Here is a 24,500-nt window from a genome sequence, read left to right as displayed (position 1 = left end):
CACTAATAGTGCTCCTTTTGCATCTGGAAGATAGTAACAAATATTATCTATTATGTAAGGTGCATAGGTTGAGCGAGTCTTGTATAATAAAGAAGAAACAATAGTAACGCTGGGTCAGTCAAAGTGCGTGGAAAACGGACACGTAAGGCGGGCGCTGAAGAGGATATGTCAATAAAGTTTCGTAACTATGTTGTTACAGCAAAATCAAACACTTACGGAGTTATTAAGGAAATGTAAGGTTTGTTTTGGAGATAGTCTACGAGAGCAGCGGGACTAGAGTGGCGTCACGTAGGCAAATGGCTGCCTCCTAGTAAAAAGTAAACAAACGCTTTCGCGAGTTCAAAGTAACACGCTGATAAACTTGTTAAAGACATAATTACTCAGGCTGGTATCAAACATTAGTTTTTAGTCAGAATTTGAGGGAGATAACCTACCATAATTTTAGTTAAAACGACGAGAATAGGTTTTATCTCGCCTAGACTGTTTAAATCTACCTGCCCCTAACGAGTAGAGCAAATTCAGGCTCGTAGGCTAAGCGGGAGTTGAGACTTCCAAGTAGGTAGCCTATTTCACAATATATTGACTGGGGAAAGCCTTTCTGTCAAGCATGCTCGTCTCCCAGTCGTGTTCACCGCCAGCTGGTTAGCCATCGTGACGCTCTGCTGCAGCGTGACGCCCGCAAGCAGCTATTCTGGACGCTTCTGTAGCTCGTCAGGACGCTCCTCTCGCTGCCATGCAGGACGCTCGGCTGACCGCCATCGTGACGCTCCGCAAGCAGCTATCCTGACGCTTCAGCTGCTCTTCAGGGACGCCTCCTCTCGCTGCCGCAGGACGCCGGCTGACCACTGGCGCGACGCCCGCAAGCAGCTATCCTGGACGCTTCTGTAGCTGCTCGCCGGACGTGCGCAACCCGTGCAGGACGCCGGCTGACCGCCATCGTGACGCTCCACAAGCAGCTATCCTGGACGCTCTGTAGCTGCTCGCCAGACGCTTCTCGCCTGCCCCGCAGGACGCCGGCTGACCGCCATCGTGACGCTTCCACAAGCAGCTATCCTGGGCGCCTGTAGCTGCTCGTCAGGACGCTTTCTCGCTGCCGCAGGACGCCAGCTGGACCGCCATCGACGCCCACAAGCAGCTATCCTGGGCGCTTCTGTAGCTGCTTTCGCCAGAGCGCCTCTCGCTGCCGTGCAGGACGCCGGATGGACTCTCGAGGACGCTTTGGTTGCTTTCGGTGAAGCTTCAGAGCAATCATCTCGCGGGCTTGCGAGATCCCATCTGCGTGTTGGACCGCAAGGCCGTTCTCCCATTGAAGAGGGAGAAGTCTCTTGTGAGTCGGAGCCTGCAGTCCTGAGCAGCCTCCCCCTTCCTCGTCTACGGACTACCAGGTGTTAGCCGGCCTTTCTTAAGGACTTGTTTGGCGACAAGTTTCAAACCCTCGCCACTCTCTCTCCTCCTTCTCGCAGTTTTGCTTCGTCCTAGACGAGGAGAGCGCCCGGGGTTTGTCAAGATGACTTCTGTCTCTGGCGACGAAGAAGGCCTTCAAGAAGGTTAACACTTGGATGGAGGAAGGAAGACCCAAACAACAAGACTTTTGCCCTGCCTCCATGCTTCGAGCGGCAAGGCAGGTATGTGGTAAGAGACCGGGAGGACGTTGGCTCAAGAGTTCTTCGTTGTCCCAGGGAGACTTCGCCAGCTTGGTCGACGCGCCTAGAAGGTCCCTCCCCTGTCGGCTGCCAAAGTGTCCTGGACTATGTCGAGACGGATCACCATTTGAAAGGACTGTTTGAACCATGGAGGTCTTCAATTTCCTGGACTGGTGTTTGGGGGCTCTAGACGCCAGGATTAGGAGACCCGGCTTCGATCTGCCTGGGGAGCTGTCCAGCGTGTTGAACTGCATGGACAAGGCAGTCAGGGATGGCTCAGAGGAACTGGCTTCCCTCTTTTATGCGGGCCTCTTGAAGAAGAGGGCCTTGTACTGTAATCTTTACAGCCTTTGGCCCTACCAGCCAACGGCCATACCATGTTTAAAGCACCGCTTCTCGTGCGATCAGCGAGAAGTTAACAACGTTAGGTCTGGTCAGTACTTGGATGGGTGACCGCCTGGGAACACCAGATGCCTTTGCGTCATTTTTGCAAAGTCAGTTTCTCCGTCGCAGAGGGCAGAATTGCTGTTCTCCCCGTTTCCAGGCCATCTCTTCCCCAGTCCTTGTTCAAGGATCTCTCCTCCAGCTTGAAGGAGGCCACTCAAGACCTCTTGGCCCCACTCGTCAAGACGCCCGGCAGTCCCTTTGATGTCGTTGCCGGGTCAGACCTCCAGGAAGTAGAAGCCCTTTCGTGGAGGAGCTTCTTCCTCAGATCTTCTCCCGAGGTAGAGGTCTTTTCAGAGGCGGAGCCCCGCCTAAACCTTGGGGCAGGAAGTGATTTGCAGCGCCTCCAGACACCTGCAGGAGCCAGGCTTCTTTCGTTTAGTAGAGCCTGGAGAGTAAGAGGGGCAGACACCTGGTCCCTTGAAGTTATCGAGAGAGGATACAAGATCCCTTCTCGACTCACCACTTCTGTGCCGCCGCCAGGGATCTGTTGTCTCATTCCTTCAAGAGAAGCAACAGATCCTTTTCGAGCTATTAGAGCAAATGCTCCGAGCCAGAGCTGTGGAGCAAGTCCTGGAGCTGGACTCCCCAGGATTCTACAACCGACTGTTCCTAGTTCCGAAGCAGTCGAGGATTGAGACCAGTCCTTGATGTCAGTAGACTGAACCGCTTCATGGTGAAGGAGAAGTTCACGATGGAGACGTCCCAGTCTGTTTTAGGAGCTTTAAGACCAGGAGATTGATGGTCGCTCTGGACTTACAGGACGCTTACTTTCATGTTCCCATACATCCCCAGTCGAGCAAGTATTTGAGGTTTGTACTAGGGGACGAGTGTTTCAATGCAGCTCTTTTGCCGGGCTAAGCACAGCTCCCATGATCTTCACGTTTATCATGAGAAATGTGGCGAGATGGCTTCACTTGGCGGGTATTCGTATCTCGCTTACCTGGCCGATTGCTCATCCGAGCCTCTTCACAGTCAAGGTGTCTGGAGGACCTGAATGCGAATTTAGAGTTGACAAAGTCCCTAGGACTTCTAGTGAACGAAGAAAAGTCCATCTGATCCCGACGCAGTCCATCGCCTATCTGGGGATTCAGATGGATTCAGTGGCTTTTCAAGCTTTTCCATCCCAGGAACGTCAGTAGCAATGCTTAGAAAAAGTCTCATCCTTCCTAAGGAAGGAAATATACTCGGTGAGGAATGGACAGTTTGCTGGGACCATTTCCTCTCTGAGAAGTTTGTTTCCCTGGGAAGACTTCATCTCAGGCCGCTCCAGTTTTTTCCTGGCGGGAAAACTGAATAGACAAGGAGAATCTAGAGAGACCCTGAAGATCTCTCCCGTTTTCAAGATTCACCTGAGGTAGTGGCTCGACCCCTCGAGGTTGGCGGAAGGGGTTTCTCTATGCCTTCAGAGCCCGACCTGGTGTTGTTTTCCTACGCTCCCAGGGGAGGGATGGGGAGCAACACTAGGGGGGAAAGTGTCAGGCATCTGGAGAGGTAACAGGTGTCCTGGCACATCAATCTCCAGGAATGGGGGCGATCCTGCTGGCCTTCAATCCTTCGAGAGCCAAGTGTCAGGCCGAGTCGTGCAAGTAAATTCAGACAACTCCACAGCCCTGGCATTCCTCAAGAAACAGGGAGGAACCTGTTCGGTCCCTGTTCGCCCTGGCGATGGGGAGATCCTGCTTTGGGCCCATGCGCTGGCGGGGATCACGATCCTTGCAGGGTTCGTTGCAGGAGTGGAGAATATCAGCGGACCTTCTCGATCGACAGCGCAGCTTCTACCGCCGAGTGGACCCTTCACGAGAAGTATGTCAGGAGCTGTGGAGGTTATGGGGACGTCCTTGGTAGATCTGCTCAGGCAGCCCCATTTCGAAGTTGGGTACCTCAAAACTTCCCCGCTCTGAGTCTAACTGCATTCAGACTATCAGCCGACAACAAGGATCTTCACGATCTCTTGAGATCCTTTGAGACTGTCAAGGTGCCTCATTCCAGGGCGCCTCCCTGGAACCTGGATGTCGCCCTAAATTTTTATGTCAAATACCTTGAGCCTCTTTCTTGTCTCAAGAATGTGACGAGGAAGGGGTTTTTCCTTAACTGCTCTGTTTTACGGCGAAGTGAGTTAGTGAACTTCAGGCTATCAATAATCATGTAGGTTTTTAGAGGCCATAATGCAGTATGTTCTCTAAGCCGTATGTTCTTGCTAAAACTTGAGAACCCGTCTACCCCTTGGCCCAGGACCTTCGAGAGATTAAGGGTATGATGGAAATTCTCGGACATGAACCAGAAAGAGTCATGTGTCCTGTCAGGGCTCTCAAATTTTATTTGCAGAAGACTGGAAAAGTCGAGGTCCTTCGGACAGTCTGTGGTGCTCTGTCAAGAGGCCCGGATTTGCCTCTTTCTAAGAATGCACTGGCGTTCTTTTTAGAAGCACCATTTTAGACGCACTTTCCGGCCCGTTCAAGACAGTGACTTGAGTCTTTTGAAGTTAAGGCTCACGAAGTTAGAGCCATTGCAATCCCTCGGTGGCTTTTCAGAAGAACATGTCCCTTTGCGATCTTCTGGTACCACCTTCTGGCGAAGCAGTCGGTGTTCGCTTCACATTACTTCATGGGACGTGAAGGCACATACGAAGACTGCTATTCGCTAGGACCATGCGTTTCCGCACTCCAGGTCGGCCCCCATAACTCTTCTAGGCCTGGACCTCTGTCGGACTCCCAGGACCAGGGAGAGGGCAAGTCAGAAAGCCACAGGAGGGGTACGGGGCTTCCCACCGATCTGGCGTCCCTTCGGCAGGACCTGTTGTCGCCTGCAGACACAGTGTTGCGGGCAGTGAGCGATACTCATCCTATCCTTTAGAGGTTAGGAAGTATATTTTAATCTTGATTTTGTTTTTTACATCAGATCGGTCCCATAACGCTTCTAGGCCTGGACCTCTGTCGGACTCCCAGGACCAGGAGGGCATGCCGAAAGCCTCAAGAGGGTTACGGAGGCTTCCCCGATCTGGCGTCCCTTCGGGCAGGACCTGTTGACGCTCTAGGTCAGGTGGTTGGTCGTTGCTCCCTTTTGCCCTCACAGTATGGCCTTATGGTCTAGTCCCATGTGGTCACGCCCCGTGGACAGATCATCTAGAACTCACCAGCTATATAGGTCACTACCTTGCTGGAGACTCTAGTAAAGCAGAAGCAGGCTTGGGTGACAGTAATCACGAAGTCAGCTATAAGCTAACATAGGCCTGACCTCTGTCGGACTCCCAGGACCAGGGAGAGGGCATGTTTCAAAGCTGTAAGTTGGTTACGGGGACTTCCCACCGATCTGGGCGTCCCTTCGCAGTTGATGCTCTCGGTCAGGTGGTTGGTCGTTGCTCCTTTTGCTCACAGTATGGTCTTATGATCTAGTCCCATTGTGGTCATGCCCCGTGGACAGATCATCTAGAACTCACTCAGCTATATAGGTCACTACCTTGCTGGAGACTGTAGTAAAGCAGAAGCAGGCTTCAGTGACTGTAATCACTTAAGTCAGCTATGCTAACAAGTAAGGAACAAGGCGCGTCAATCGTCTACATATACTTTGTTTCCTAAATCCTATTCTGTCTCTTCCCACCTCCAATGGTGGGATTCAGTATATATATATCTGACAGGTAAGTTGCATGAACAAAATGATATTTTAATGATAAAATAAAGTTTGTTCATACTACCTGGCAGATATATATAATCATAGTGCCCACCCCCTCCTCAGGAGACAGTGGCACTAGAAAATCTGAATAGAAATGGGAATGGTTCCTGATACCGCCTCCCAGCGCGGGAATGGCATTAACCACCTGGCCCACTGCGTGTGCCATGAGTTTTGGAATTCTGTCGGACTTCGGAGAATACAGCTATATATATATCTGCCAGGTAAGTATGAACAAACTTTATTTTATCATTAAAATATCATTTTTGGGTGGTAGTTTTATAACATAATTTTTATTTTAGAAGAGTAGTCTGGGTTTTGGACTTAATGTAATATATCTCAGCAAAAATTATGAGTTAAACATGTTGACTTGCTTTGTAACAAATTCCCCTGTTCTTGCCTTTGTTGTGGTCATCTAATACGCTGTGATTTTGGTGATGTATGTAAAGGTGTGGAAAATATGGCAATATAAATACCTTTTAGTATCTTTGTACTCAAAACCTATGACTTATGGTTGCTCACATAAAAGGAAGCAATAAAATGTATAGCATAAACTGTAAATTACAAAATCCCTTATATTTATGATAGATATTTTGTTTTTTATTTAGGTATCATTGCATCATGCTGGGCAGCTATGGTTTATCATGGTCTTAGCGGTTACGTTGAACTTACCCGTAAAATTGTGGAAACTGCTCGAAGGATATCGATGGAGTGAGTATTTTGAAAATTGAGTGAGTTACACAAAATTTTTGTAATATCTTAAAATATTTCTTTCTTTTAATGGATGCAAGTTTTTAATTTCATGGATCACAGAACTGTACATACAGTATTATACCATTCCATCATCACTGGAGTTAATACTGGAACTATAAGTGAAGAGATTGCAACTTCTAAACACCAGATTCTTCTTATTCCGTAGGTGCAGTAAAATTCCAGGAATCTTTGTTTATGGAAACCCTGAAGTTTCGGTGGTTTCTTTTGGATCTGAAAAGTTTAGTATATACACACTTGCTGATGCCATGAACAAAAGAGGATGGAATCTGAATTCTTTACAGTATCCAGCTAGGTGAGTATTATAATTTATATTATTTGTAAAATGAATGTTTCATCTATATATTTTATTTGTCCTCTGTAGGTGTAGTTACTGCAGTCTCATTAAAAAATAGGAAGAGTACAGGCAGGAACAAAGAGGGACCTGATTCAGGCTTTTTGTAGATGTTGCAGTGGTATTTTTTATGTATATGCTGCATTAGAGAGCATATTAAGAAGAAATGGCAGAGGACTAGATCTCTGGAAGTTTCAGAAAATACAGAAGGCCACCATTTTATCACTAGCAATTAACATGAATTGGAGTATGTTGCAATTACATGAAAAATATAGAGAAACAACCAAGAAGTTCCAAAATGCAAAAATTGAGTTTGCTGTGCGTCAATTTTGGCAGGAAATCCGCACAAATTGGTCTTTCAGGTCATTAAATTATGTAAAACAAGGCAGACTGTCAGTTTTGAATAAAAGTAAATGTTACCTTGTTGTTTTGTGGCTGTGGACATGATCAGTGCTTAGGAGTGTTGTTACACAGTAAGAACTACTGTATAATGGTTGAGTAAATGCTGAACGTACATAGCCTTTTTTTATATTTTGTCATACAGTAATCCTTGAGCAAAACTCTATACGAATGGCAGTTGTATTTACATAGTATTTAAATTGTAATCTAGAAACTATTTGTAGTATGTAATGTTTGTAGGGTATGCATAAGTTGGGTATACACAATTTTTAGCTTACTCAGTCCTGCAACTGAACTCCTGCTAAAGTTCGTGGCTGACTTTATGTTAATGTTTTAAAATTTTTGTTGTAAACTAATTCTCATGAAATTTTTAAATTACAATGCTGCCCTTTAACCGCCATGTACAGTCAGGCTTTTTATTTGTGGGTCCCTAATTCCCTAATAGAGTTTGTATTAATTTCAAAGTTAGGTATCTACTAAGGTATACTTAACTTTTTACAGCATGACTATTTATGAAAAAGCTAGGTGATGTTTAGTTGGTGGAATCCGAGATGTAAGCCAGCCATTGAAAAACGTATCTTTCCTCTTGGCTTGCATTTTGTGTAGTTTAGATTGAGATCTAGTATCCAGAATTTTAAGTTGTGATAATAAATAATGTATATATTTATTTATTCATTGCTATTTTTATAAAGACTGATTATTCCATTTTTAAAGATGAGCTTTACCATATGTCATGGTAAAAGTCATTCTCATTGTTTTATGGTCGTGTAACGTGGCAAGAGCAATTTTCTCCTGTCATTGACTGTTTCTTGTTATTTCCATTGGTATTTAGTGCGCTGAATTTTTTCTCTTTTCAGTGTCCACATAGCAGTCACTGTTTTGCACACACAGACTGGAATTGCTGATAAATTCATAAGTGACATAAAGGAAATTACAGCGGATTTGGTTGATAATCCACCAAAGGTGGAAGGTGAAAGTGTAAGTTATGAACTACTATTTTTATATAGCCTTTCAAGTTTTGGTTTGCAGTTTGTGAGACTTGTGTTTCATGCAAAAAATATTAATTGAAGACGTGTTTTACTGTGTTTTAGTAGTTGTCTGTACTGTATTGTGTTTTCAGTATTCACATGGGCATCTGTTATAATTAGTACAGGAATTATTATTATACTTAATAGTTATAATTATTATTAATGATTTTTATTAATATAATAAAAGAAGGTTAACATAACTATTAAGTCACCTTTTAGACTCATAGAGAGACCAAAGGGAATGGATGACAAGTACAATTTAGAGGGCACACTCAACCTTTATTTGGTAGTGTAGCCACTGTTCGTCCTCGAGGAGTTACTCTTATGGTTCCCCCTGAGCTCCATAAGACAGACCAACAAATATCAGAATTCTCTCATAGTTGGTCTTAGTTGAACAGTGCCTCTGATAGACATTGCGATAGAGTATAAATGGACTCATGAAAAGAGGGCTCTTTTCCTTGCTTACAGTGATTATCCAGTTTTCCTTCACCCTTCTCACACAGATGTGACAACAATGCACTAACTGGCTAAGATCCCCATTTCTCTTCTGTTCTGTGTTTATAGCAGACCGTCATTACTCTGGTCACTCCAGAAGAATTTCTATTTCATGTTGCCAGTTTGGTGAAATTTATGGATATCGTTGCAGGAAAGCTAAGTGCCTAGTCTTAAGCCCCTGTTGCTGTCAACATTTAAGTTTTTTCAAATTATAATTGTTTGGTTTTTTATTATCGAAAATCATAAGTTAATGGCGTTTTTATTACTTGTAGATGCTTTTTGTTTTTGGAGTAGAAAGGAAAATTTAATTTTTGTCTAACTTCTCAAATTATAAAATGACAACAGTGACTTGCAGTTTCCTGTGTGTGTTTAACTTGCAGCTTAGTATTAAACTAAGCGTTCCCATGTGTTTTGTTAATTTGGAAACAATTTATATCATATACTGCAAAAATTTTCCCCAGCTGTCTTTAATATTGGGTTTTTTTTTGTTGTAGGGGAATGTAAAATGTGTATAGGTGGATCTAGTATGTATCACTCTGCCGGATAGTGACGTTTCAACTGTAAATAAGGCATAAAATTCAGCAATTACTTTCCAGTATTGGTTATAGATATTAAAGTAATAGTTTCCATTGATGCATTAGTTACCAGTGCAATAACAGAAGCCGTAACTCTCAAATTATTACTATAGTTAAAGGTAAGTTGAAGTGTAGTACCCTCTCATATCATATGGGTGGTACTTTAACCCTCATGTTTGCTGATGAATGATACAGAAGTCATCCAAATTTAAGTCCTTCACATTTTGATGATGTACACAAACATCAAAAAATAAAAATTGCACAAACCAGTAGACAAAATGAGAATATTAAATGTGGTTATGTTTTTTTGGTTTAGTTTTAGATTTTCATTCTATGATTACATTTTTTTCTGAGAGAGAGAGAGAGAGAGAGAGAGAGAGAGAGATTTTTTTTATACATATTTAACATGTCGGTTTTGTTTGTTTTGCAGTTTTTGAATTTTATTCTATAACTGTGTCATTTGTTTTTTTTTTTTTTTTTTTTTGAGAGAGAGAGAGAGAGGTGGTAAACACTTGAATGAGTGCCATTTATTTTACGAAAACATGATGCTCAGTTTTTCATATTTTCCTTGGTATAATTACAACATTTTCAATCCAATAGGTAGGTAATTTATCTAGGTGTGCTATGGATAACAAATGAAGATGTAAAAAAAATTTTTTTTTTTGCAAATATTTTTTTTGGTGGAAAGTGCAAAATTATCCCATATCTCATAAATTCTACTCTTAAATTCACCTACATAAACTTATTTTTGGGACTTTGTATGCCATTGTATAGAGCAATCATTCAGCGGAGGCATGCGTCTCTGAACAAAAAAAAAAAAGTATAGAGCTTTTTGCTCGTATTGTGTGGGTGACTTATTTTTCTTGTGGAAAACATGATGCTACTTTGTCATTAATGTTTTCATATTTTTCTTGCTGTAATTACCTTCCATTTTGAGGCCAAGCACCTTTCAGCTACTACAATTATGTCATACAAGGCTGTGTTATTGAAGCCCTTGATGCCATGGCAATTCTGAGATATTGCTGAGGAGGGATGCTGCAATGTAATATCCCAACCTGGCATAATTTGATAAGACACTTTAGAACCACATAGAAAAGCACACACATATGTTCTTTTGTTTTCGTAGCCTTCATTGTTGAACCCTAATTGGTATCCTGAATAAAAGATGCTAGGTAAAAACTTAAGTGGCTTTAATATGGACCAGTTTTTCATCTGGGTCATCAGGTTTTTTTTAATCAGGAGCCAGTTCTTTTAGTAACCTGTCAATTTCTTGTGTATGCTCCTTTGAGAATGAAGTGTGGCTATGCTATTAAAAAAAAAAAAAGTTTTGACAAAGGAAAAACCTATTTTTGGTAGCTGCTGTAAGTCCTCAAACCTACCAACCTTCCCTGATGAAAAGGCTTGGGAATTTGTGGTGAGTAATTTTTCTTTCACAGATCTGGCGAGTAATGGGGATCTTAGCCAGTTTGTGTGCTGTTGCCACATCTGTGTGAGAAGGGTAAAGGAAAACTAGGAAATCACTGTAGGCAAGGCAAAGAAACCTCTTGCCATAAGTCCTTTTTTACTCTATCACTCTGTCTATCAAAAGCACTATTGCGGCCAAGACCAACTTCGAGAGAATTGTTTGATATTTGTTGGTCTGTCTTGTGGAGCCCTGGGGGAACCATGTGTGTAACTCCACTGAAGACTCAGCAGCTACCAAAAAGAGATTTTTCCTTTGTCAAAACCTGTTTTATAACTACAGTACCTGTATGTAGTGCACTTTTCAAGGCTGTAAGCAGTACTTCCTGATGAAAATGAACATTGCAGTAACTCTGCTCTGTAGCTTAGATTTAATGTGAGAGATCACTTCTTTTTAATTTTTACCTTAGATACTAAACTTCATTTGTTTTTGGAATTTAATCTTTTCCTTTAAAGTTTTGTTGTGCAGATTTATAGATTTCCAGTGAAAATTTATTTGTCAAAGTATCACAAAATAAGTAACATGTCAGGAAATGGAATATTTCTACTGAAGGGACATCAGCGGTAATGAGGCACCCAACTATCTAACAAGCATCTATTGATAAATAATTTATAAAAACTTGTTCAGTAGAGACCACTTTCTTTTGCAATAGTTAAGGCACCCTTTGCGAGATTCCCCTTTTCTAGTTTTGATAATGGAACTTCTTTGTCATTTGGTGCAAATTGTTTGTGCCTAGAAGGGTGAATAGACATTCTTTAAAACATTGAATTTTATTTGTTTCAAGTAGCTTTACCCTTTTTTTATAGGCTGCTATGTATGGAATGGCTGCTAGCATCCCTGATCGTTCAGTGATAGGTGAAATTGCATGGGTCTATCTGGATGCTGTCTACTCAACGATAGGTGGCAAGAAACTGGAGCCTGTAGTGAGCAACGGTATAAAGAATCCTGAAGAATAGAGAGATTGTTATTTCATATCTCTTAAAGACCATCTTTCTGTACATTTGTGTTGTCTTTTTGTAATATATATAGTTATGGCAAGGCTATATAAAATTATCATGCATGAAGCAATTTTTCAGTAATTTGCAGCTGTTATGGGAACATGTTCTATATGCTCCTTGTAAGGCTTCCTCTTAATGAGAATTTTTCTGGATTATGGTGTTGATACTTAGTGCAAAACAGTGATAAGATATCTGAATAATTGTGGCTATTGTTTTACAGTAATTTGTTTGCACACATACATATGCAGAGAGAATTGCTGGCTTAAGGTATATTTTTGAGCTACAAGTAAAATTTGTTGAATCTTTTTGAATTTACCCAAGAATTTGTTGTTTCTCAGGTAAAAATTCAGCGTAAAGTACTTACCACGTTTGTTAGAAAAAGTAAACTGTAGTTTTAAAAAATCTTACCACTAATTATGTTATCGTAATTTTTCTTTTTCAGTAGATGGCATATAGTGCATAAGTTTTGTTGCTTTTAACTAACTCATTAGTAGAGAAAATACTTGTCATCTGTTTCACAACAAAGCTGTTGTCATGATGCAAAATACTTGAAAATCAAAGTGTAGAACTTTTCTAGCATAATTAAATTCATCATATAACTCAAGTAAACTACATTGTTTTTCATTAATAAGGTGTATGTATAATCTGTTTACTTGAAAAGAATTGATACTTTGTAACCTTCTTTGAGAACATTACACATAGTGTATTATATATGACCAGCCAAGTGAATGGTGGTTAACCTTGTGTGACAATGAAGATAGAGACACCACCCTACTTACGAACACTCAACTTACAAACATTCAGAGATACAAACAAACGGGATCGTAAATTAAAATTGTGTTCAGAGCGTTCCCCTTTGCCACCTGCAAGTTCAAATTTTGTTTTGTGCGCCTATTCTGTACATACAGTACTGTATGTACAGTGTATTGTGTTTTAGGATGAAAAAACATACAGTACTGTATTGATTTGATATCATGTTGTACCTAAATAGGCATGAAGAGTGCAGTAACCAACTTTCAAACAATTCAACATACAAACGGCCGTCCGGATCCTAACTCGTTTGTAAGTAGGGTGGTGTCTGTGTACTGTACTGTATATTTTGGTATGCTAGACATTCAGTAAATGCATGAATAGAGAATTATTTCTTTTTTCAGTCAGTCTAAATGTCACGATGACACATTTTCAGAAGTAACAGATGTGAATATCATCATCAGACTAATTTTTAATTTTAACTTCAGAGCAGTCTCCTGAGAGGTCACATTACTCATGTAAGTTCTCTTTTGATTTAGCACAAATGTAATTTTAGCATGAATATATAAATCTTACAGTTACAAATTTTCTTTAAGAATCCAGTAGCACAATCAGTTACCATAATTGTTAGTTTCTTATTGAAATCAAGATGTCCGTCCATTGTTGTAGATTTTTTCAACTGGACTAAAATAAAAAATTTGGTGTTTATGTGTAGAAAGTGCTGGACGTAAGAAAATTGTTAAAAATTTGTTAGTGATCCTTTACAAAAAAAAAAGTAAGCACAAACTAGTTAAAATACTTAGCTCAAAGTTAGGATTTATATTTCCTCTTTGCAATGTTCTTTTTTGAGGTATGCAAACTATTAGCAATATGTGCATAAGCTTATGATTTTATTGCTTTGGTAAAATAAAAGAGAGAGAGTTTTTTCAAAAATTACAAGATATATGATGAGCTCATGTAAAGTTTATAACCAAAAGGAAAAGGACTTCAGTGGAAACATTCCTTAAAGATTCAGGTGCTGAGGCATTGACTGCAGATGCTATTGTGTAGTGTAACATCTCCATGATTATTTCATGTCCATTTTGAAAAATACTCAGAGTCTGCGCTGGAGCTTGTAAATCTCTAAATATATGGGTAAAAGAATGTGGACTTACTTTTATCCCTACAGTGTCGCATTGTGTGTAAGTGAATGGCTGTAATCAAGCGTATTGTAAAGTGAGTGAAACGAATAAATTTCTCCATTTTTTACTTCTCCAGATAAAAGTAGCTGATGTACAAATATACAGCCCACCAGAATGAGAACTTTTTCGTAGGAAAATGTGCAGTCTTTATTCTCATATGTGCATATTAGAACATTAATTAATAATTCATTATCCCCAGGGCCATCTCTGTGAGAACTGTTTGAGTAGTTTCAGATTTTATGTCTATCTTGTTGAAAAGATCACTCGATTCTATGCAGCTGGGCTTCTCTCTTTCCAACAAAACCACATCTTTGCAACTTTGTCGTGTGTTATATGATCTTTTCACTGCACTCAAGCCATGAGGCGTAGTATTCCATAGTCACACCTGTTTAGAAAGTCAGTTTCTGTGTCAGTGGCTCTCTTTTTGCCTATCTGCTTTAACTTCTTGTGTTTAATATCCAGAAAGGTTTCATTGACGCCTCTTCATTATGACTATGAATACCACTGACAGTCATAAGTAAATTAACTGTATCCTAATGATATTCAGTGTGCCCATATCAGTATGCTGATGATGTCCTGTGTACAAAATGAAGAACTGTCTTGGAACATGACAGTATCCAAAAATTGCCTTGTCAGCTATCAGTCAGTAGTGAGGGGAAGTGAAGGGAAATCTGGGAAAAGAGACTGCAACTGTAAAGCATTGATGGGATTCCAAGAAGTTATTCACATAAGAATCAGGATTGGGGAAAAAGAAGGGCTACAAAAATACAGAAGGGAATGCTATAGGTTCTAAAATCTAGGTGCATTTTCTCCTTTTGAATTTGAACTGGGTGAATGACATACTTAACATTATGAGGAAAAAAATATTTAGGTGGATGAGCTGTCATTCCACCTAGCTGTTCAATTGTTCCTACAGGTTTACAACCATTGCCTTTTATATTAGGAATATCCTTCAATACAAGCTAGATTCATTCGTTGCATCTTGATAACAAGGTAATTAACTGGTGCGGATAGAGGGTGAGAAGAGGTATTCCTCGCCCAAATTCACGACTCACTTTTTCTTCAGCTGCTAGAGAGGAGGACGCACACTCACTCTTCCATGTGTGCCCTTTGGATCTTGGATTGTGGATGAGTAGCTTGCTACCTTTGTTCTCTTGATTTTTTGGTTTACCTGTGCCTATGTATGGCTTTTTTGTGTCTCCTTGGCCTTGGTTTTTCTCTTAGAATGGAGAAAAGGGACATCCAATGCCACTGTGTGGGCTGTGGCCAACCATGTGGTCTCTCTCTTTCTCAACTATTGGTGGATCTGCATGAGTTTTGTTCCTACTGTAGGGGTAAGGAATGCATACAATCCTTTCCCACTGATGTTTATGCCTCATGACCCTTTCCTCAATGGGAAAAGTATGGTTTATGAGTCTGCTACTGATTTTGCATTTCTTATGCCTGCTTCATCTATTGCAGGGAATCCTCTGGTTGCAACAGTGTTGCCTGTAGCCAACCCTCTGGCAAATGTTTTAACTTCTCCCACCCCAGCCTCGACATGTCCTTGAGAGTTGAAGGCAAGCAAGAAGTACCAGGGGAAAAGAAGCATTCTTGCCATTCCTCCTTGTCATTGTTGCCTTCATCATCATCCAGCTCATCTTCATACTCCCTCTTTTGTCCACACTCTCTTCCTCTGTGTAGAAGATAGAAGAATGGAAAGTATCACTGGCTCATGATCACTGTACCTTAAACTGCTTTTGCCACTGAAGATGCCCACTTGAAAGTGAGGACCTCCCACTCATCCCACTGCTAGCTTTTGGGTTCAAACTAGGATGGTTCTGCACATCAACTATACTATCCTCATTACTGGGTCCATAGAACAGGTGCGTGCAGCCCAGGTAGCCTTTTTTCCATGGCTCTGAGGAATTACAGGGGGTTGGGCAAGCACAACGTTTGTTCTACACATGCTTGATCCCCAGATTTTGCATGGTCAAGCAACAGGACCGATTCAACCTCATGCTTGCCTTTCGGGGATGGAATAGAACGAAATCTTTCTTGGTGGGCGCACATTCTCTCTAGAGCCTGTGGAATCCAGGCAGTCTTACTCTAGGGAGATACCTTTCATCTCTTCCATCTCTTGCCTGCACAGTTCACTGTGTAGGCTTAAGGACTTAAGGCAGTGTAACTTTTTGCTCTTCCACTGTGTCTTCTCAGTGACCCTCTCTTTGTCTGAAGAGTGGGTAGCTCGTGTCTTCTCTCCCCTGGAACCTCTATAGGCTGAGTTGGAGCAGCTTTTCAAAGTGGTTATTTTGTACATTTGTGAGTGTAATAATTTTCGGAGGCGACTTCAACTTCTCACCTGCCCACAGTCTTGTTTAAGGAGCTTTCTCAGAGAACGTTCTGGAAGAGTGAGCATTTGTCCGGTTGCTGTGGTCCCAGTTAGTTCGTGGTGCTTTTGGGGAAGCAACCTCTCTGATCTACAGATCAGGGAGTTCCTTGCCTCCGGTAAATGTAGCAGATCTTTTGTACACACACTCTGCTACCTTACTTGCTTTACTTATTCTGTTATTCACTTTTCTTATCCGACCATAATCAGTTACATTTGCTCCCAAGTACCAATAAGTACACATTGGTTCCACTCTTCCACATCAACATTCATTGTTCCATCTTCTGGTTTTTAATCGTCATCATAGCTGTACTGTTGCTTACATTTACTTTATAATCTCTCTCCTTTTGCAAATAGATGTATATATATATGTGTATATATATATATATATATATATATATATATATATATATATATATATATATATATATATATATATATATATATATATATATTTGGCCGCAGTTCGACCTTCGACCGAGCCAATGAAGAGTGGAGAATTTATTTCTGGTGATAAATTCATTTCTCGCTATAATGTCATTCAGATTCCACAATAAGCTGTAGGTCCCATTTCTAGGTAAGCAATTGGTTCTTAGCCATGTAAAATAAATTTAATCCTTCGGGCCAGCCCTAGGAGAGCTGTTAATCAGCTCAGTGGTTTGGTTAAACTAAGATATACTTAACTTATAAGCAATGAGATTTGCTCTCTGTTGGTAACACACACACACACACACACACACACACACACACACACACACACACACACACACATATATATATATATATATATATATATATATATATATATATATAATGTGTGTGTTTTGTTCGTGTATCTATAACTTTCACGATTTAGGTTTTAAGGTAAACCAGTTATGAGTGAGGTATTTTCATGGAGACTTTAAATTTTATTTTGTCAAAGGAGTTTATTTGAATTAAAAATAAATATCTTTATTTCTACAATTGAAGCAGGTATTTATTATACAGAAATGTTTCAATCGTACAAAAAAAAAAAAAAACTAAAAATTTAGTACTTTGTAGAGTTTGAACATTTTCTCTAAAGAAAACGGACCTTCCTTCCACATTCAATGGTGACAATAATGCCTAACTGATACTCTTCCTCGCATATCGTGTTGCACCCAACGTTTAAAAGTATTATTGTTCTTATGTGCGTTTTCGTACGTTATTTTTAGTGTCGTGAATATATTGGTAAGTGCCAGCAGCTCTGCAACTGAGCAATTCACTAGGAATATCATAATATTGTGGATTTAAGGTAAAAAATATAACTCGACGTCTTATCCGTGACTAATGGTAGGAGGTAGCCTAACAACGTTTCCATGACTTAAATTTCAATATAGGCTGTAATATTTTGGGGAATGTTAGTTAACCATTAAGGTGGATAACTCAAACGGGCCTAGCATGACCTAAGTTTGGGCTTATGCCAACTTTACTGATTGAAATTTATGAAAACCGCGTAGCCGAACACGCAGTGTTACTCATAGCCTACCTGCCCATACCCTGTATGTAATCCATGAAAATATTAGGCTCTCCTGTGGCGTTTGAGGCATGAAGCACATCAGCTTCAAGTTTTCTGTAAAGTTTATTGGTGGTTGATGCGAATAGCACAGGTAAATTACTCTGAATAGCAAAGGACGCTTGGGCTGCTGTAGGGTAGAACCGGCTACCCATCTTGTTGCTTGGGGTGTCACTGACCGACAACTTGTCGGTGACAAGTGATTTTGACAATTCGGATGTCTTACATGATAGGAATCAAGTATATATATATATATATATATATATATATATATATATATATATATATATATATATATATATATATATATATATATATATATATATATTACACACTTATTTTCAGTTCAGTGTGAAGACTGGGCTTTGTCTAGCGATAATGATATTCTGCAATTACTTTCAAATTTTATTGTTGGCTCAAAAAAATTAGGCAGAGCAAATAATGATATTTAGATAAATGATTTTCACCTTAACCCATTCAGTCTGTAAGGAATTTCCGTTTTTTTTTTACGTAGCGGAGCGTCATGATTGTTTAATTACATTATTGTTGTGGAGATCTTTGAAGGAAGAATATTTCAGATGCAGTTTTAAGACGCAGGGGTTATGTAGACAATAATATGTTATACAGTATAACTCAATAGAGGGAAAATGGTGTTGTTGCAAGAGTTATGCTAAATGATAATGGATTCATTTTCTATGTAGATTTCATCTGAAATTATTAATTTTTAGGACAGTGGTATGAAAAGGTTTTACGTAGCAGTGTTGTGAAGCTTGCGTAAAGCCTTTGTCACGTGAACGACTGTTTTCGTTATCTTGTGACGTCGAACATCCAATAATGGCACCGAATAATGCTCATCCAGTTACGAGGGCCGAATTGTTTCTGCCATAAACTGGCATTTTCTTCATTTCAAGAAGCAGTCAATATATTTTTAGCTGAGCCATATACTTTAATTAATATACTTTAATTATATCTACTTCGTAAATAATTTCATCACTTTATACTTACCAAGCAGTTGCAAGTTTTCAGTAGATGATTGTAGCCCATACGTTATAGGCCTAATTTATAGTTATTGTTGTATGAGTGTAATTAAAGGATTATTTCGTAAATAGACTCGTATAAAATGCAGTGCTAATACCGTAGAACTATCCAGTCCCTGTTTTTCTTTTGCACATATTCGACTACCCATGTGAGGTTATGTTAGGTCTGGTAAGCAAAAAGAAGGCATGCATTTTTTTCTATCAAAACTTTTCCCACACTAATGAATTTCACGTCATAGGGTTGCCACTTTGTTTAGTCAGTAAAAAACATAAATTTTCTCACTCTTTTATTCTTATTCTGCATAATTTGATGACTTGAAACTTAGTAGTCAAGCTTTTGTACCTTCACTATTGAATTGTTATTAGTTTACATTATTTAATAAGTTTATTTAATAGTATGGATTTCATTTTAGTCAAATAAGCTTTACTTGATGCATATCCATCACGGGTCTTGTGAAAAAATGCATTGAGAAATGTATTTATTTTTCACACAAGTACAATTTATGGCAACGCAAAATCGTGATGATAAGTAACAGTCCTTCTTTAGATGGAAAGAATCACGATCTGAAAAAGTTGATTAAGCTTCAACTACCGTATATGGTATGGGTATTTGGGTTACAGGCGTCCCCAGCTCTGTAAGATACAGGCCTAAATTTAGGTTAGTGTAGGGAAGGTAAAGGTCAGATGTGTCTCTCCAAGTACCATGCTACTTTTTTCATTTTATATGGAATGATTAAGAGGTCCTGTAGGTTTTATCCCTGTAAGTGCCACATCACACTTTTTGTATATGGAAAAGTTCATGGTTGTCCAGGGGGCCAATACGCACACCCTTCGCCAAATAGGGCCTAGCATCCTAGGTTAGGTTAGGAAGGGTTAGGTGAGTATAGTGTATAGTATATCATGATAACTACTGGTACCATTGCCACATTTTCTTGCTATTTATTTTTTCTTTTGTTTTGCTCCACCATGATAGATTGAACACATGGACTATGTATTATTCTTGCTTTGGTGTGTGTCTGTGTGTGTGATTTCCATATTTTACCGTTCTCGTTGGTACACTGTACTTGTTCTATGTTCCCTACCCAAAACCTTCAGTTTCATGTGGTCCCTTCATAAGTGATAGCGATATGTACTTACAGTAAACCCCCCGTATTCGCGTTCTCATTGTTCGCGGACTCACGCGTCAGCGGGTTTCTCTATGGAACATATCTAGCCATCATTCACTTGGAAAATTCGCCCATTCGCGGTTTTTTCACTGAGAAATATTCACTAATTACTGTATTTTCATATAATTTTTCATGAATAAATGCACTTTTTGTGATAAAACTATTAAAATACTCAGGTATAAGCATTTTTTACAGGGTTTTCTTGGTTTAAGCTATCAAAATGGGCAGTTCTAAGTGTTTTTAGAGGGTTTTAAGCATTCACGGATTTGACCTGCGGGGTGTGGGAGACGCATCCCCCGCGAATATGGGGGGTTCACTTTATATGGGAAACAAAAACTGGTGGTTTGTACCAAATTCATAGTGTGTGTGTGTGTGTGTGAAGGCCCTTCGAGCTATGTCTTTGGCTATATCAGATGCCTCATTCTCTTCGCAGCTTGTGCATTCGTCTCGTTATGTGCAACATTTCTCCCGGCCTGAACACGTGTGCTATAGTGCTTTGGCAAAGGGTATGTGAAATTTGGGAACGCAGGGTCAGGCAGCTGTATAAAAGGTATGTTTTTGTGTTTGTTTACTTGCTTTCTTTCCTTATACGACGCATGATCGAATAATCAACAGTTGATAAGAGATCGTTCAAGGTCGATTTATTGAGGGACTTCAGTCTCACTGTGCATAGATAAATGGTTGTAACCTTTCATTAGTGTTGCCTGTTATTGGATTTGCATTTTTTAAAATATTTTTACTTGCATGTCTGTAGTTTTGTAACGTAGCCCATCCTTTGGGGCGAAGGTACCAGGCATTCATTAAAACTAGTTAGTTGGAATGGCTGTTGTAGTTAAAAGACACGAACTTGCAGGTACTGTTTGCATATTGTGATGCCAGATAACCAACAAGCGATACTGGTTAGATAAGTTTTGAAAGTTTATCATGCGTTCAAATGACGTGAATGAGAAGCACACACACACACACACACACACACACACACACACACACACACACACACAAAGTCAGATTTCTGTCACTATATTTTCTTCATACGCCTACAATTTTGGAGAACTACCTGTTGGCGCGTATTTGGTCCATCAGGAGTGTATCTTTGTTTGTCCATTAGTTTATATATGTCGTGAATATTCGGGTTTGTAATTGAGTAGATAACCTTTCTGTGAGTGACGTATGTTTCTAATGAGGGTTTTTATTTTTGAACTACATGTAACGGTAAAAAGGATAGGCGCTCATGTGGCCCAGTTATATGCTCAAGATATTTACCGTTAATTAAACTGCTGTCGGTAATAAATGAGAATATGGATGTCAGTAAACAATGACTGTCAAAACTGCGCCAGAAGTCTGAAAGAAATTTTGTTTGTGTCTTCATACATCTTGAATTTATCAACTTAGCATCAGAGTTTTATATATATATATATATATATATATATATATATATATATATATATATATATATATATATATATATATATATATATCATATATCATTGTCTCCAAACGCACATGACACAAAGGGCCTCATGTGTTTCTTGTACATTGTCTTCCATATAAATCTCCACTCTCCTTCACCTCCCCTTGTGGTAGTTCTTATCTAAGTAGGTCACAGGAGCCTCAGCAGGTACTATAACGTATCATTCCTCTAGGGGTTGTGTGAGGGACATGCCCAAGTAGTACACAGTCCCCAGCTGACTAAGGCAAATGTCCCCTGACATTGCCTACTGGTTTTTAACCAAGGTCATCCGCTAGGCGTCCAGAGTTTAAGGGAGGGACACAAAGCATTCAGTACCTTAACGACGTCTATCTTCCTGATGCCAGTGATTTCTGGTGCAAGATCATAATTGTTTATCGTGGATCAGTCAGGGCAGCAGGTGCTCGTACCCTGAGCTGGATGCCGTTAAATACAGATACAAACAGTTGAGCCAGCCAGACCTAGTACTCGTAAAGGGTTAGGTTAGGGTGTCGCAACTGGATGAAGGTATACTATGTCTACCTTAGGTGCCCAGTATATATATATATATATATATATATATATATATATATATATATATATATATATATGTGTGTGTGTGTGTGTGTGTGTGTGTGTGTGTGTGTGTGTGTGTGTGTGTGTGTGTAATGGACTGTATTCACTGAAATATGAGGAAACATTCTTTGGCACTGGTCATGAGGTGATTGATGTTGAACAACATCGGAACAATTAGAATTTTGAAGTATGTCCGACCATCTGACACAAGCTCTCCTGGCAATGTGTAGGTTGGGGGCGGAGGCGGGGAACGGAGATTTGGGCTACCAACCCCATCCCAATATTCAGAGCCTGGTAACTCGCAACAGAAGTTTGTAGTCTGATGTGAGCGGCAATGGACGACAGTTAGATTTGAGAAACTAACCGAACGATTGTCATGAAACGTAACATTGCGAAAGCAAACGAAATACATTAATTCGCCCTTCATTCCCAGGGAGGTTGCTGCAAGCTTCCCCCCTCCCACCAGGGGAAGTGCGCTAGAAATGAGCCCTATTTTTTTTTCTGAAAATTGTTTGGATAATGCTAGGTTTCTGCCAAAATAACAGTCAATTAGCCTATGCAAAAGATAACAAGGTATGTGTGGAGCATGCTATGGTCTGTCAGTATGAAAGTCTTTTCTTTATGTATATGTTTTCCGCAACTTTTATATTTTTTAATGTTGAATATATAATATATATATATATATATATATATATACATATATATATATTATATACGTATACATATAAATATACACATATAAATAAAGGCAATACCACGAAGGACTTTCGACTTACTGTCCTTTACATAGCAGCAATATTTATATATTCATCACATTCCATATTTTTTCGTGATTCAGTTACACACACACATACTATATATATATATATATATATATATATATATATATATATATATATATATATATATATATATATATATATATAAATTTATTCTTTTCAAAATTTGTCATTCTCATTGCTTTATTTCCACATTTTCCACATCGATATTCAGTTCTAGGAAAGCGTGGGCCTCGAGTTAATGATCATTTATAGGCGTGTTCCACATTGATATTTTCCACATTTTCGATAATAAGACTTATAATAACCATAATGAAGGTGCTACGCCCGCCGAAAACATGACGGTGTTGTTGCATGCAACTACTCCCCCGAGACAGATAATGGTGTCCTTGCAACATGCCACGGAAGGCAGTAAATTCAGTAAACAGAATGGAGATGATAGGGGGTTGCCGAGAAGGGGGGGGGGCCCCTCATTTGTTCTGTACTTGCTATTTTCGGACATAACTATACTCTTATGATGAAAATTTTTTTTTTTTTTTTAGGGCAGGGGAATGCAGGTTATTCTGAAGTACGTACATACTTTGTTTTTGTCTCTTTGGGGAGTGAGATCGCAGTATTCTGTGAACTCTTTCCCGTTAAGCTGAAATCCCCAGCGGATTGGTCTTTTATGAATTTATTCACATTCATAATAATAATAATAATAATAATAATAATAATAATAATAATAATAATAATAATAATAATAATAATAATAATGGTTAATAGATTCACAATTTCGTGAAAAACAATCTGTGTGATGAAATCCACAATTACATAGCAAATACTATGTAAAATATGTAAAATAAACCATATTTTACTTAGTAATATATTTACTATATAATTGCGGATTTTTATTACACAATAATAATAATAATAATAATAATAACAATAATAATAATAATAATAATAATAATAATAATAATAATAATAATAAGTAGTAGTAGTAGTAGTGGTAGTAATAGTAGTAGTAGTAGAAATGATAATGATAGGTGGCACCTTGTTCATTTCGGTACTAATGAGCCCCAGTCGATCGCGTGACGTAAGACTTCCAAATATGTGCTGTTAAATTGAAATGCAATTTTCCTCACCTAAGTCTGTGTTATTTTATCGTAAGAAGTTTGATAAAGTCATCGCGATATACCTTCCAAGATGAGCACTATGACTTATTTAAAGGTAACCAGTTGTTCGTTTGGCGAGGGCTAAATGGCTTGTATTGTGCATGTATCTATTTATTTACTAGGTAGTTTGTTTGCCATATTACCGAAAATAGCAACAGATCTTATCGGTATGCCTCTTGTGGCAGTAGGCCATAAATTAGGCCAGGAATGCAACGGAATAATTTTGATAACATTGTTTTTCCGAATTTCCCTGATGAATGCATGCAAGCTAGTCTTCATTTTAAATAGCAAACTTAATTGACTTGTGGGACAGGCGTGAGTTTTCAGAATCTCACGGCCGAGTTATGGTAATCTTTCCCCACTGAAAGAGTAGACCTGTTGGCCTCTAAAGATAAGATCCAGGACCATTTGCTGATTATGATCTATTTTATCTTAAGTCAGACTCCTAAATTTGCTGGCAGCTTCTGACCACTGATTTTTGTGACTTGGTTTACCAACTTCATGCTAATAAGTCTTAAGGCATATAAGAATAAGAGTCTGAAGAAATTCTGTAGATTAAGACTCTCCCAAACCAGGACATTTTTGTTTGGAGTGAAAAACCCGGGTACAATTTTTGTAAAAAGGGCTTCATGATGGTGATATTGATTCTTAGAATGTAAATAAACCTTGAGATTAGAATATAGCGAT

The 24,500-nt window shown here is 39.4% G+C and overlaps 1 protein-coding gene and 1 pseudogene across 8 annotated transcripts in view; both read left to right on the top strand.

The window, feature by feature from the left end:
* The window catches only part of LOC136847232 (sphingosine-1-phosphate lyase-like), a 39,059-nt gene extending 25,348 nt beyond the window's left edge, over positions 1-13,711 (top strand). For 4 of the 8 annotated variants that reach the window (XR_010855667.1, XR_010855668.1, XR_010855669.1 and 1 more), the window contains 5 exons: positions 6,365-6,467; positions 6,676-6,822; positions 8,118-8,238; positions 11,627-12,549; positions 12,889-13,711. Coding sequence is in view for 4 of the 8 variants with exons in the window: in XM_067118709.1 (XP_066974810.1) it covers positions 6,365-6,467; positions 6,676-6,822; positions 8,118-8,238; positions 11,627-11,776 (521 nt within the window). In the remaining 4 variants the exon portion in view is untranslated. Of the gene's footprint in view, positions 1-6,364; positions 6,468-6,675; positions 6,823-8,117; positions 8,239-11,626 lie in introns of all 8 variants that reach the window. The other 4 variants (XM_067118709.1, XM_067118710.1, XM_067118711.1 and 1 more) reach the window with 1 other exon arrangement.
* On the top strand, positions 2,006-2,125 carry LOC136847528 (5S ribosomal RNA; annotated as a pseudogene).
* Positions 13,712-24,500: the final 10,789 nt, after the last annotated feature.

The sequence above is a fragment of the Macrobrachium rosenbergii genome, chromosome 16 (assembly GCF_040412425.1).
Source record: "Macrobrachium rosenbergii isolate ZJJX-2024 chromosome 16, ASM4041242v1, whole genome shotgun sequence".
NCBI classification, from domain to species: Eukaryota; Metazoa; Arthropoda; class Malacostraca; order Decapoda; family Palaemonidae; genus Macrobrachium; species Macrobrachium rosenbergii.
This window is presented reverse-complemented; position numbering and strand designations above follow the sequence as displayed.